A 12876-nucleotide genomic window follows, 5' to 3' on the forward strand; every position below is an offset into this window, starting at 1 on the left:
CAGCCGGCAATGCCAATTGTCAAAAACAACCATTTATAATTTCAAGGATCATCATACTTTTTCACTATAAAATTGAACATAATTAGTGACACACTCTGAGTAGTTACTTCTGCCGTCTTTGGTGCTTAATTATCTTCCTCCACACAAAGATGAAGTTAACAAGTTTCTGTCAGATAATCTTGTTCATTATGCTCTATAGTTCATCAACCTTTGTCACTTCTCAAGATTCATGCTCCTCTAAATTGCAGCAACTTCAGCTTCCTATCCCTTTCGATACAAGTTCACTCCTCTGCAGTTCTGTTTGGCCTGCTCACAGTTTCATCCTTAGAGTATGTGACTTACATTTTTCTGTCAACAGACTCTGAATAAACTTTTCAGAAGCATTGGTTTTATACAGCTTCATCATATGAATAACAACACTTTAAATATATTCATTAGAGTATTTGAAATATACATAACTGAACTTGAGTGTAACATTAAAAATTTAATCAGGTATCTTTCTTGTTTTTGTTTGGTTCTCTGATCAGTATGCTAAGGCTTCATCAGATGTGTGGAGCTTCATATTTTCATTCCCATTAGACCCAAAAGCTTATGCAGCGATAGGGTTCTCGAAAGATGGAAGCATGGTGGGTTCTAGTGCCATTGTGGGGTGGATGCCATCTCCAGGTGCTGGGGGCATGAAATATTACTATCTGGGTGGAAAATCAAAAGATGAAGTGATTAAAGACAGAAGTGATCTTTATATTATGAATGCATCATTTGTTCCAGCAACTGGTTCACTTGGTTACTTGATCTTCCAATTGAAGACCACTCAACCTTCTTCCAATCTCATATTTGCCATTGGACCCAATGGCCAGTTTCCTGATTATCCAAGCTATGACTTGCCCAAACATATTGATCAGACATCAGTAACCATTGATTATTCAAAAGGTTAGTGAAGAACCCTTTTGTTGTTCATCATCAACATCAATACATGGCACATGCATAACAAATCATGAGTCTGTTAAAGTATTAATTACTGTTTTTTCTTATCATAGATTGAAATTACTCCTTTTAATGAACCAATTTGGATATTAATCTGCAGATCTTTATACATGAATACGTTATACATGCGTTGAAAAAAGTTTTTGGAACACAACGCCTTCATGTTAAGTAACACTGATAGGATTTTGATGAATTGGAAAGTGATGATAATTGTGTGTTGAAATCTCACCTTGATTAGTAAGATGAATTTAGAGTATATAACTAGTGAATGTAAATCTTATTTTATAAACTAATTTTATAAGATTGAATTAGATTTAAAGTTCACCTCCATATCAAAATGTTCCAAAATATATTCTACCAAGATTTGTTGTTTATTAAGACTATCATGTCACTTGTCATATCACTATTAAACTACCATTAATGTTTAGTCCACACTCATAACGTATATGTCTCAGTGTGAGGGAATGTGTTAGATCATGTATACGAGAGATAATGTAAATTTATGATATATAAGTGAATACAAATCTCATCTTATACACTGATTTTTTTATAAGACTAAATTAGATTTAAAGTTCACTTCTTAAACTATGTATACATGTTTGGCATATATCTCATGGTGTGGTTAAATCTGAATGTTATAACTTTGGCTTGCAGGAGGTTCAACTAAAAACAATTCTAAACTAAATCTTCGAAGAAGCCATGGAGTTCTGAACATTATGGGATGGAGCATTCTAATGATTATAGGATCCATAATTGCACGATACTTCAAAGAAAGGGATCCCATGTGGTTTTATCTGCATGCTTCAATTCAAGCATTTGGGTTCCTTGCTGGCATACTTGGAGTTTTATGTGGATTGCTCTTAGATAGGAATCTCGAAGTCACTCATCACAAAAATGTAGCATTCCTCATCATCATCCTTGGCTTCCTACAGGTTAATTAATTAACCATTTTGTCTCTCCTTTAGTTTTATATCGAACTCATTTTCTGATATAAAATCAAAGTTATTTTCACTCATGTTATTTATTTGTGACTTGATTTGGTAGGTGTTAGCCATTATATTAAGACCAGGAAAAGAATCAAAGATAAGAAAGTATTGGAATTGGTATCATCATAATGTGGGGAGGATTTTGATTATCTTTGCAATTCTTAACACCTTTTATGGACTCCATTTGGGAGGAGAAGGATCTAAGTGGTTTCTTGCTTATGGAGTCACTATTGCTATCTTGGTCATTGTCTTTGTGTTCTTGGAGATAAGAATGAGAATCATTGCAAGAAGAGACTCTAAGTCATATCCTCAATCCGTGGAGATGCCTTATTAGCTTAAACATGTTTATTTTGAATCCAAAATTCATTCATATTTTGTAATGTATCATAACTATTTACCACATCCCCAAATACAAGTTTCAATATGGAAACGAGACAAAAAGGAATATAATTAATTTAAAGACTTATTTAAACTATGCACCAAAAAGGAGTATAATTAATTTAGAGTGTTTTTTATTATCTTTATTAATTTTTTTTGTTAGCTATGGAAACACTTCATCTCCAAATTTGATATATTTTCCATTATCATCAAATTAGATAATGTACAAATTTTAAATCAACCTTAGAGAAAACCAATTTGAAAGGTCGTCATTTTAATAGATTTCAATGCAATCAATTTCATTGATGGATTTTTAAATAGTATTTTGAAAAAATTCGATTTGAAAAGCATGTTTTTAAATCTGATGTTGATTTTTTTTTTTTAACAAAACTCTTAAATCGGTTGCAAGGCCAAATTTTCTTTTTTATAAGCCTTTAATTTAGTTCTCTTGTATTAGTTATATTTTAATAAAAAATATTCTTAACTATTTTGGATCATAGATAATAAATAATAGGATATGTGATTTTTCGGAAGATGGAAGATTTTGAGAAGACTTAGATGTACTTTTTATCTTTGGTAAATTGTTGGAGTTATATTTTTTATTCTTAATAAAAAAATTATGATTGCTTCCCTAATACATTTTCCATAATTTTTCTGTTTCTCTTTTTTTTCAGATTGCTCTTTAAATAATGAAATAAGGTTTTGTAAACAGAGCTTTTATAGTGTAAAACAAAATAGATTTCTTTTTATTGAGAACGCACGGTTAAAAAAAATCATCAGAAACATTCAAGATTTTATCATAGACTAAAAGTTAAAACTCTACTACTATTATTCTATCTCTATATTCATTAATTCAGAGTAGTTTTATATTATAATTAAAAAACAAATAAGATGTATTAAACTAAATTAATTTTTTTAATAAATGTAAATTAGTTATAAATTTCTTATATGTAAAAGTAGAAACAGCCTTAACAAAAAAATTTAAAACTGAAGACCAAGTTATGAAGAAGCTAAAAAGACATGAGTTGGAAAATAAGAAAATAAAAGAGATTAAATTTTTGGGTTGGCTTTCTACTAATTATATGGTTGCATGGAACATATTTATGAAGAATAATTGCATGCATGATTTTTCTTCACGAAAAGTATTAAAATAAGATGTCGTTTTCTCGACACTTTTCTAATTGTCATTGAATCTTGGTGAGTTTTTTTTTTTTTTAATCATTGTCTTTCAAAATTTAAAAAAAAAATCTAATTAATGAGTAAAAAAATTACTATTCTGTGTGAACAACTAGTTTGCTATTTACTGAGAGTTTCACACTTCATTTTGATACTTTTATGTTAAGAACTAGTTTATTAACCAAGAGTTTCAATAATTAAGTTTAGAAAATAAGAAGATAAAAATAAAATTAACTTCTTCATAAATTAAAAATAGCTTATTCTTCTTCATAAGTTAAAATTAGCTTATTAACTCTTTCACAAGTTAAAATTAGATTATATTATGAGGTAAAAGTAAAATTTAAGAAAAACTATATTAGAAATTTTTTACAAATTAACTTTATTTTACCTTATAAAAAAAGTTAATTTCAAACTTTCTTCTTATTTCTCTTTTCTAGAAGTGTTTGTAAATAACATGTAGTAAGTTTAACTCTACATTAATGACAGATTTATTAACAAATGACATCATTTTTAATTCCAAACTTTAAGACATTGATACTAATCAATGTATTTTAGTTTTAAACAAGTCACCAAAATGAATAAGTGATCTTTATTTTGAAACATCGAATTTATGAGTTTTTTTGTTATATGATATTTAACTTTGTTATTTTTACTGATTTAGACTCATGAATTATCTCCAACAATTAACACTTAAAAGAAAGTTTTATATTATTTTTTCAAATTCAAAGCATAATTTATTTATTTTTTGTTACAAAAACGTGTATATAAATATTATCACATTTTTTACTCAAGTAGAACCTTCACTTATTTTCTTTGATATTATAATAAATGAAACTTATATTCTCTCATGTTTTTACTAAAATGGCATTCATACCTATATGTTTAGGGTAATGATACTTGAACAATCATTTTTGACAACATTTAGACACGCGCACACGTGTCAAAATCTGAGTGGTCCATTTTTATTTAATTTTTCCAACTAGACCACTCAGATTTTGACACGTGTGTACGTGTCTAAATGTTGTCAAAAATGGTTGTTCAAGAAACATTTTCCATATGTTTAAATACACATTGACCTCCCTCTTATAAAAGGATAATTCCAAAGAAAAACAATTTACAGAAAAGAGGGATGCAAGTAGAGTGCACAATGTGTGTTGTGTGGACAAGTAGAAGAAAGTATAAATAATTATACTTTGAAGATATGATTTTCTTTTTCAGATTGAAGCATGAAGCTAATTTTATTAGGCAATCATCATACATTGACCTCCCTCTTAGTAAATGATGCTTAGTCCCCTTATATTTTTATTTATTAAAAATTCTTTAATTTTTTATGTTTAAAATTTTTTAATTTTCACAAGTTTTATTTAAGTTTTTGTTAAACAATATTTTAAAAATAAGATAAAAAAAAGCTTGTATAACTTTATTGAAAATGTAAGAGGAGAAAACGATGTTTATTCTAAAATTAGTGAGAATTGAATCTCATAATAAATACAATTTTTCAGTTAATTAAATAGTAAATTTTGTTAAAAACCGTGTTTTAACCTTAAACCAACTTTCTAAGATATTGGAAATCATCTTAGTTCTATTTATATGTCACTTTAAATGTCTATGAATACTAACATCATTGCATAAACAAAAACATAGATTAATAAACGCAACTTTTCATTAATACTAATCCCATAATTGTGGATGGCTCTAATTCCTTATAACAACTAGATTTGGAGATTAAATAAGAAAGGGAGAAAAATGAATAAATGAATAAGCTAGAAGAGATATACAAATAAAACAATATATAATGTTTGAGAAATGAAACAAATGGGGATTTAATTTAAATATGTTATAACCATTACTTTCATTCCCTATTAAAGCAAAACATAAATGAAAATACATAAAAAAAAATGTGTTGATCATTGAGAAAAATTAACAAATAATAACTATCAGCAAAGATAAAATGAGAGAATAACAATACAACTATAGTTCTTTGGATATAGTCACAGGTACAAATCGAAAGTGATCATCCAAATATACTGCAAAATCAAATATACTTGACTAAATATTACACCCTAACATGTTTCAACTTGCAAACAAGTGGTTTGTTCTAACTTCTTTACACATGAATGTTGTAGTGCTTAATTAGTAAAAGTTTCTTAATGATACCTTAATCATGTGCATGACAGTGCCAAAGTATAGTGTGTCAACTACATGGACTTGCATTCATTTCCAAGTTCAGAGATGGTTCTGTTGTAACAATGCTTCCTTTTGGAATACATTATCTACAACTCTGGAAAAATTGGCAACAGTCTTCCTTACATTTTAGCCCCCAAAAATGGTTTGGATTTGCAGGCTTAGTTCCCAGAAAGAGAGAAAAAACCTCTTGAATTAGGGGACCTGGTCATGAGTGAAGGAATGGCACCACTGTGTTGAACCAAATATACAATAAATGAAATCCATGCTGCAGCACCAAGGCAGACCACAAAACCAAACAATACTCCATCTACTTCTTCCAGGAAGAAATCTAATAACATATATCCATAAACCAGTATTACCAGCACAGCCACACTCCAAGCCACTTTCTGCATCAGTAAATGAACAAAGTTAGAGCTAAGTATGGAAATTAACTCAAACACCAGTACAAAATCATTGAGATGATTTTATGTTAATAAGAGTTGGAAATCCAACAATGAATCTAAATCCGACATTAAATAGAAATGAAAATTGAGCATGATTCAAGGTAAAAGATTCATAAATTTATTATTGTTTTAGATTTTGAATTGAAAGTAATATCAATCTCTTATCTAAAGTAAGCCTCATGTCTTAATATTGTGTTTTCTACTGAACCTCCTTCTCGATCAAATTATGAATAACTTTTCAGTTTTAATCAAATTTAGCTTTTAATTTAACTAATGCATTTCAGAAACTAAAATGGAGTTTGGTGGGTCAACTACAGTAGCAGTGAAGGTAACTTCAGTAATCATAATAAAAATATGTAAAAGTAACATATTGAAGTGTTTCTTTCTTCTAATATATAAGTTAAACTTCGTATGATGGAAGTGCTTTACATACAAAATTTCTGTTTGTCCTTTGACAAGCTTCTAGACAGTGGTGTTTAATTTACATTTTCCTTTTCTTGAGTTTCTACTTGTTGGTGTTTCATTTATCTTATGAACAAATGACAATACAAGAACAACTCTGTATTATTTGCTGTATTATACTGAAATCATCCTGTCATGTCTAGGAGAATTTCTCAAACCAACCTCATTGACCAAAATGTCCCCTTGAGTTTTTAAGGTCTGATGTCTTCAACTTAGTAAATCCATAATATGAGTGAAAAGAAAGAGCCCTTTATCAAACAAGTAAAATCAGAGTTCATAACCAACTTTGATTTAATATAATGAGAGAGAATTATTCAGGGAAAAGGAAGTATCCTCAAATTATGTGAAATAGCCAACTGAAGCTTCATTAATCTGCCATTTCATTTTTTTTCCACTGAAAACTGATTACGGGCACATCAAAATTGTTAGGAAAAAGTTGCCAGCATTCTCATGCATAACTCAAGTTTGGCATTAAGTCCTTATACCAAGAATAATCGATAAAAAAACATACTAGCTTTTGAAGAATAAAATTTTAGCCAAAAAGGTCACTGTTAAGTATGAACAGTCTTACATTCTGCTTTGCTAGGTTATTAAATTCTTGATATTTGGAACTTACATCACCATAATAACAATTACCAAGAAAAACAAATTGGATAAATATAAATAAAAGGTTCAATGGAGAGCTTACCTCTACTATAGGCCCTATTCTGAAGGTTCCCATCACCTCCTCTTTGGACACCAAAGTAAGAAGGGGGATAAGAGCAAAAGGAATCTGTATTGCCTGGACCACATTAAGCCATTCATTCAAGGTGTCCAATGAACTTTCTGATGTATTAAAAACAATAGCACAAATCATAGTTGGAACAATTGCACAACTTCTGGTAATCAATGCCCTCAACCACTTCTTTATGTTGAGCTTAAGAAAACCCTCTGTTATAAACTGGCCAGCATACGTGCCAGTTATGGTACTACTTTGGCCAGCTGCTAATAAACCAATACCCCATATGTAGAGAATTGGAAACAACCCTCCCCCATACCTTTCCTCAAGATATTGCCCTGCATTTACCAATCCTATGCCATTGGCCTGTTCTGTACCATAGAACACTCTAGCAAAAACTGTTATCACAGATAGATTGATCAACAGTGTGACTAAAAGTGCAACTGAGGACTCAATTGAGTAGTAGTTGAGAGCCTCTTGAACCTGGCCTTTGTTACGGATATCAATATCCCTTGATTGTACCAATGCAGAATGGAGGAACACATTATGTGGGGTTATCACACACCCCACAATTTCCACAGCCTGGCGAAGAGTTTTTGAACTAAGTCTTGGGATTAAAAGACCTGCAAGAAGGACCAATATGGAGAAACATATGAAGATTAGTGGCAACATGTTTTTGGACATTGGAAATAAGAATTGATTATGATCAAATGAATTAATGTGCTCAAACTAAGTCGTTTGATAAATTTCTACCCATCATTAGTTCTTCTTCACTGGGGTTTGTATCAAAGAACATCCACGCAAAAGAAAGGCCCATAGTTCCAATGAAAACTGCGAAAACTCCTTCCAACTTCCTCACTCCATAGTTCTCGAGAAATAGAAAAAAGAAACTGTTCAACCAGACACCAAAAAAAAAAACCAGAATTAAAAACATTGAAACACAAGATTTATTTATCTTTCCACATCTTTAAATTAAGCATAGTAAACTGGTGTTATTGTATGATTTGAGAACTTTAACAGCCAGGATAAGAATACAAAAAAGCTTAACACAAGTCTTGCAAAATATTGTTTGAGTAATTCTAAACCATCATACATCATCTTGTTATAATCTTTTGTTTCCTTTGTATAGTAACTGTCGAATATTTTTTTCATCTTCAAAACATTTAGTGCATGCTTAGATAACCTTAAAGTACGTTTAAAAGATACAAAAAAGAATCATTTTCCAATATATATATATATATATATATATATATATATATATATATATATATATATATATATATATATATATATATATATATATATATATATATATATATATATATATATATATATGATATTACTCAATCTGATAAGCTTACCAATCCGTGGCTGTGATAACCACACCAGCCCAAATGGGGATAAGGCCATGGCTAAGAATCTTGAAAGCAATGGCACTGCCAATAACCTCCTGAATATCAGCAGCAATGAGAGCCATCTCAGCCAAGATCCACAGAACCAACCTTGCCCAATTGGAGTACTCCTCCCTGCACAGCTCCGCCAGGTGCCGCCCGGTCGCCACCCCGAGCCTCGCCGACAGAAGTTGTATCACCAACCCCATGATGGTGGACCACATCAACAACCAAAGCAAGGAGTACCCTGCAATCGCACCAGCTTGAAGATCCCCTTCGAGGTTCCCCGGGTCCAAAAACGCCACGCTCATCAACAACCCTGGCCCCGTGAACAGCCACAGCTTCCTCCACGAAAACGGCGGCACCGCCGTGGACCCTGCTGCGCCGGAAGACTCCAAGTCAAATATCTGCACCTTGTCCTTGGCTGCATACACGGAGTCTTTCTCTTCTTCTTCTTCTTCTTCTTTGTCTGCATGTTCCCAGTTTGAGGGTAATACATGGGGTGAAGACAACGGTATTGACTCGCATTCTGAATGTAACAAATGGTTTTCTTCTTCCTCCTCCTCTTCTCGGTTTTTCTGTTTGCCTTGTTGCTGTTGTTGTGACTGAGAGTTCATGTTGCATGCAGTTATGGAATAACGACATCTTTTCTCATGGTGTTTGGGGTTGATATATTTTCCTGTTCATCTTGTTTTGGTTACGTGGGATGGGAGAAGAAGATGGAGAGAATTTAGTGCAATGATATCTATGGCTGCGCAATCAATAATTGAGACCGCATGCTATTTTTGTACAGTTCTCCTATGTTTATGTCCAAACTGCTATATTTTTGGAGATACTAATCAGATCATTTGATTCGCTATTTTGAGAGCCTCGCGTGTTGCAAAAGTTGGTGAATGAAAGCAGATAAAATACCGATTACTGAGAAATTGTTACAAGCTGAATTAACACAAACCAAACCCATCGTAAGTATAACTTTATGCTCTTTGTATTGATCACTTGAAGTCTTAGTTTTCCAGTTGAGAAGATTTGCTCCACATCGAAAAGAGTAAACTCCAATATTCTTCTTTGTATTGAGTGGCATATGAGAACATGATCTGATACTTCAGAAAAATATAATGTAACCAGAGAGCATAACCCATTTGGAAATGAAATCTAACCTCAACTAGGAAGTTGCAATGTTGGTTTGGTTTGTTTTGTTTTTGAATTCCAACACACAAGTTGACATTGGGTGTTACACATGTAATTATGAGAGGTTTAAAGATTTTGTAGGATGGCACTAGAATATAAAAGATAATAATTTATATATAAATTGTCTAAATTTAGATAGACTTAAAAAGCATATTCATCCATGAAATTTTATATTTTTGTAAATTCTGTCAGAATTTTTAATTTCTCAAATTTTACTATCTCAGTTTTAAAATTGTACGTACTTCAAATTCATCTATAATTTTCTCATTTAAGTTATTTTACCACTATTCAGATATTTTTTTAACGTAAGAAAATCAATAGGATAAATTAAACAAAAATAGTTCAACATAGAGAATTTTTACGTAATTCATTGGCATGTCGTTACCCTCCCTTCTTGTAAAAATTGTCTCACATGAGTCACTTGTCACACTCGATAGTCAATTAAAAAAATAAAATATATATAATTTTTATAGTATATCACACCATTAGTTATTTAATAATTAATTAATAAAAAATAAAAAGGTACAATTTTGAGACTTAAATTAAAACTGTAGTTATAAAGATAAACAAAATAGTAATTAAATGATAAAAGATATAATTGAATCAATTAAAGCTAGCTGGAGACACACTAAACAGAACAGAAACTACTTACTGGCTACTCGTGTTTTTCCTATGTGCTTGTTTGGTTCGTCAAACAAAAATCAAGTTTATTTTCAAAAAGATTGATTCTAAGGTGTCTTTTTTGTCAAACATAGAGAACACATGCACAAGTTGAGAGCGTCAAGACAACACTAAGAAGAAAACTAATGACTGTCTCCTCTGTTATGAAACTTCAGTAATAGGAAATATCAATAACTGCATAAATACCATCGTATAGTATAATCCTTGAGCATATACAACGGGAAATGATACGAAAATTTAGGGCTTACAACTGAGTCCTGGTACAATAACCAAACAAACAAGCCAAAACTTCAACTCATAATACATACAGTATACTAAGCAGTGATCAAATTTTTCATACAGCTGCTCATCAAACCTTTATTTGACCCGATTACAGTTTCACTTTGCACAGAGTGTAGAGTACAAAATCTCAATCCAAACATAAAAAAATTACAAAACTTTAGAACAGCACAACATAGTATTTCATTTGGAGTATTCATTAATTAATTGATTAACCTTGGAAATTCAAATGATATAATCTGACCACTCAGAGATAAAGGAAGTATGGTCCATGGACTCCCCAGGCACATCCTCATGCTTAGAGGGTGTCTCCTTCCCACCAACCAACCTCGCCGGGTTCCCAACCGCGGTGGTCCTTGGCGGCACATCAATCAAAACCACCGAGCCGGCACCAACCTTTGCACCTTCCCCAATCTTGATATTTCCCAGAATTGTAGCACCAGCGCCAATAAGCACCCCATCCCCAATCTTGGGATGCCTGTCACCACCAACCTTGCCAGTCCCGCCCAGCGTGACATGGTGCAGAATGGATACATTGTTCCCAATCACCGCTGTCTCCCCCACCACCACCCCAGTGGCATGATCAAACAGAATCCCCTTCCCAATCCTCGCCGCCGGGTGAATATCCACCGCAAACACATCAGCAATCCGAGAGTGCAGTGCCAATGCCAACGGCCGCCGCGATTGCCGCCACAACAGGTGTGCCACACGGTGCGCCTGCAAATCCCAATCACACAAACAATTAACCCTAAGATTCAATAATTAACAAGAGTAAATAGTCCTTGTACTGATGTAAATTGTCACCCCAGAAATTGTCATTGTCATGTCTGACAATCAGAAATTATAATCTAATCAGAAACGATGATGAATAGTCAACCCAGAAATCGTCATGTCGGATAAATTTGTGAACTTTATAATAATTACTTTAGAAATCATGACAGTACAATCAATATTAAAACTCAACTAATCAAAACCATAAACCGCAAACTGTCAATTAATCAAACTTAAATTATTAAACCAGAAATCGTTATGTACGACAAGTTTATCCACTTGAACAATAAGTCCGTCACAAGCTATACATACATGATTTCTGAATGGATGATGATGTGAATTGCAATTAAACTGAATTAGCACAAAAACCTAGAACGGAAGGATTCAGATCCCCAGAATTGAGGATGAACAAGGAATTGGACCTGGCAGGCGAGGAAGCCTTTGTAATTGAGAAGACAGTGAGAGTAGGAAACGCAGGCAGGGTCACGTTCGCGGGCAGCGCGGAGGTCCGCGACGGCGGCGGAACTGAGCGAGGGGTCGGAGGAGAAGGCGTTGAGGAAGAGGTCGTAGAGGAGAGTGGATAGTAGCGTAGAAGAACAGAGCTTGTTACCCAGGTGGAACGAGAGAGAACGTTCGAGCGAGGAGTGCGAGAGGATCGTCGAGTACAGGTAGCTCGCCAGCGCCGGCTCCGACTCGGCGTCGCGGCGCGCCTCCGCCTTGATCTGAGCCCACACCCAGCCCTCGTCGTCGCTCGAGACGACGGTGTTCGCCGCCGGTAGCCCCGTCGGCATTGTTTGGTGATGTGTTGCGATTATGGTTTGGCGTTGGGGTTTGTGCGGTTGAGAAACTGTGAAAAAAGTGTGGTACTGTGAGAAACAAGATTAAAGTCCAAGAAACGAAGAGGGACAAGACAACCACTCACTCCTTCGTTGGGTATTCACGAATCACCACATTTCCAAAGCATTCATATTCCTTTGTTCTTCGCTTGATGTTTCCTAATGCAATCCTGTCACCTTCAGCTTCATTAAATTAAAAAAAAAAAAATATATATATATATATATATATATATATATATATATATATATATATATTACGTGTTATATAAGAATTTTTTTTTTATAAATGTAATTATCAAAGTTTAAATAATATAGAAAAAAACAAGGGAAATAAATGTCAGTTCTCAACTTAGTGAAAGAAGATAATGTTGACAAGAGACATGTGATACTATATAA

General features: G+C 32.9%; 3 protein-coding genes and 1 long non-coding RNA gene across 4 annotated transcripts; 2 read left to right on the plus strand and 2 right to left on the minus strand.

Moving 5' to 3' along the window:
• The first annotated feature begins 149 nt into the window (after nt 1-149).
• LOC124839782 (Cytochrome b561/ferric reductase transmembrane with DOMON related domain-containing protein) lies at nt 150-2365 on the plus strand. Its single transcript, XM_047315708.2, has 4 exons — nt 150-329; nt 528-930; nt 1639-1916; nt 2029-2365. Exons 1-4 carry the CDS (start codon nt 150-152, stop codon nt 2302-2304), a joined length of 1137 nt encoding a protein of 378 aa, XP_047171664.2. The 3' UTR covers nt 2305-2365.
• A 3125-nt stretch (nt 2366-5490) lies between these two features.
• On the minus strand, nt 5491-9363 carry LOC124839779 (metal transporter Nramp3.1-like). The gene is made up of 4 exons (XM_088102190.1): nt 8696-9363; nt 8088-8224; nt 7305-7957; nt 5491-6097 (listed from the first exon to the last, which is right to left on the minus strand). Exons 1-4 carry the CDS (start codon nt 9340-9342, stop codon nt 5870-5872), a joined length of 1665 nt encoding a protein of 554 aa, XP_087958316.1. The 5' UTR covers nt 9343-9363; the 3' UTR covers nt 5491-5869.
• On the plus strand, nt 9121-9584 carry LOC148191390 (uncharacterized). The gene is made up of 2 exons (XR_015783003.1): nt 9121-9260; nt 9354-9584. It is a non-coding gene; the product is annotated as an uncharacterized LOC148191390 (long non-coding RNA).
• Nucleotides 9585-10883: 1299 nt separating this feature from the next.
• SERAT1;1 (serine acetyltransferase 1;1) lies at nt 10884-12653 on the minus strand. The gene is made up of 3 exons (XM_047315707.2): nt 12567-12653; nt 12067-12491; nt 10884-11590 (listed from the first exon to the last, which is right to left on the minus strand). The coding sequence occupies exons 2-3, from the start codon at nt 12433-12435 to the stop codon at nt 11099-11101; spliced, it is 861 nt and encodes a 286-aa protein (XP_047171663.2). The 5' UTR covers nt 12436-12491; nt 12567-12653; the 3' UTR covers nt 10884-11098.
• Nucleotides 12654-12876: the final 223 nt, after the last annotated feature.

The sequence above is a fragment of the Vigna umbellata genome, chromosome 11 (genome assembly GCF_029865625.1).
Source record: "Vigna umbellata cultivar VRB3 chromosome 11, Vumbellata_1.0, whole genome shotgun sequence".
NCBI classification, from domain to species: Eukaryota; Viridiplantae; Streptophyta; class Magnoliopsida; order Fabales; family Fabaceae; genus Vigna; species Vigna umbellata.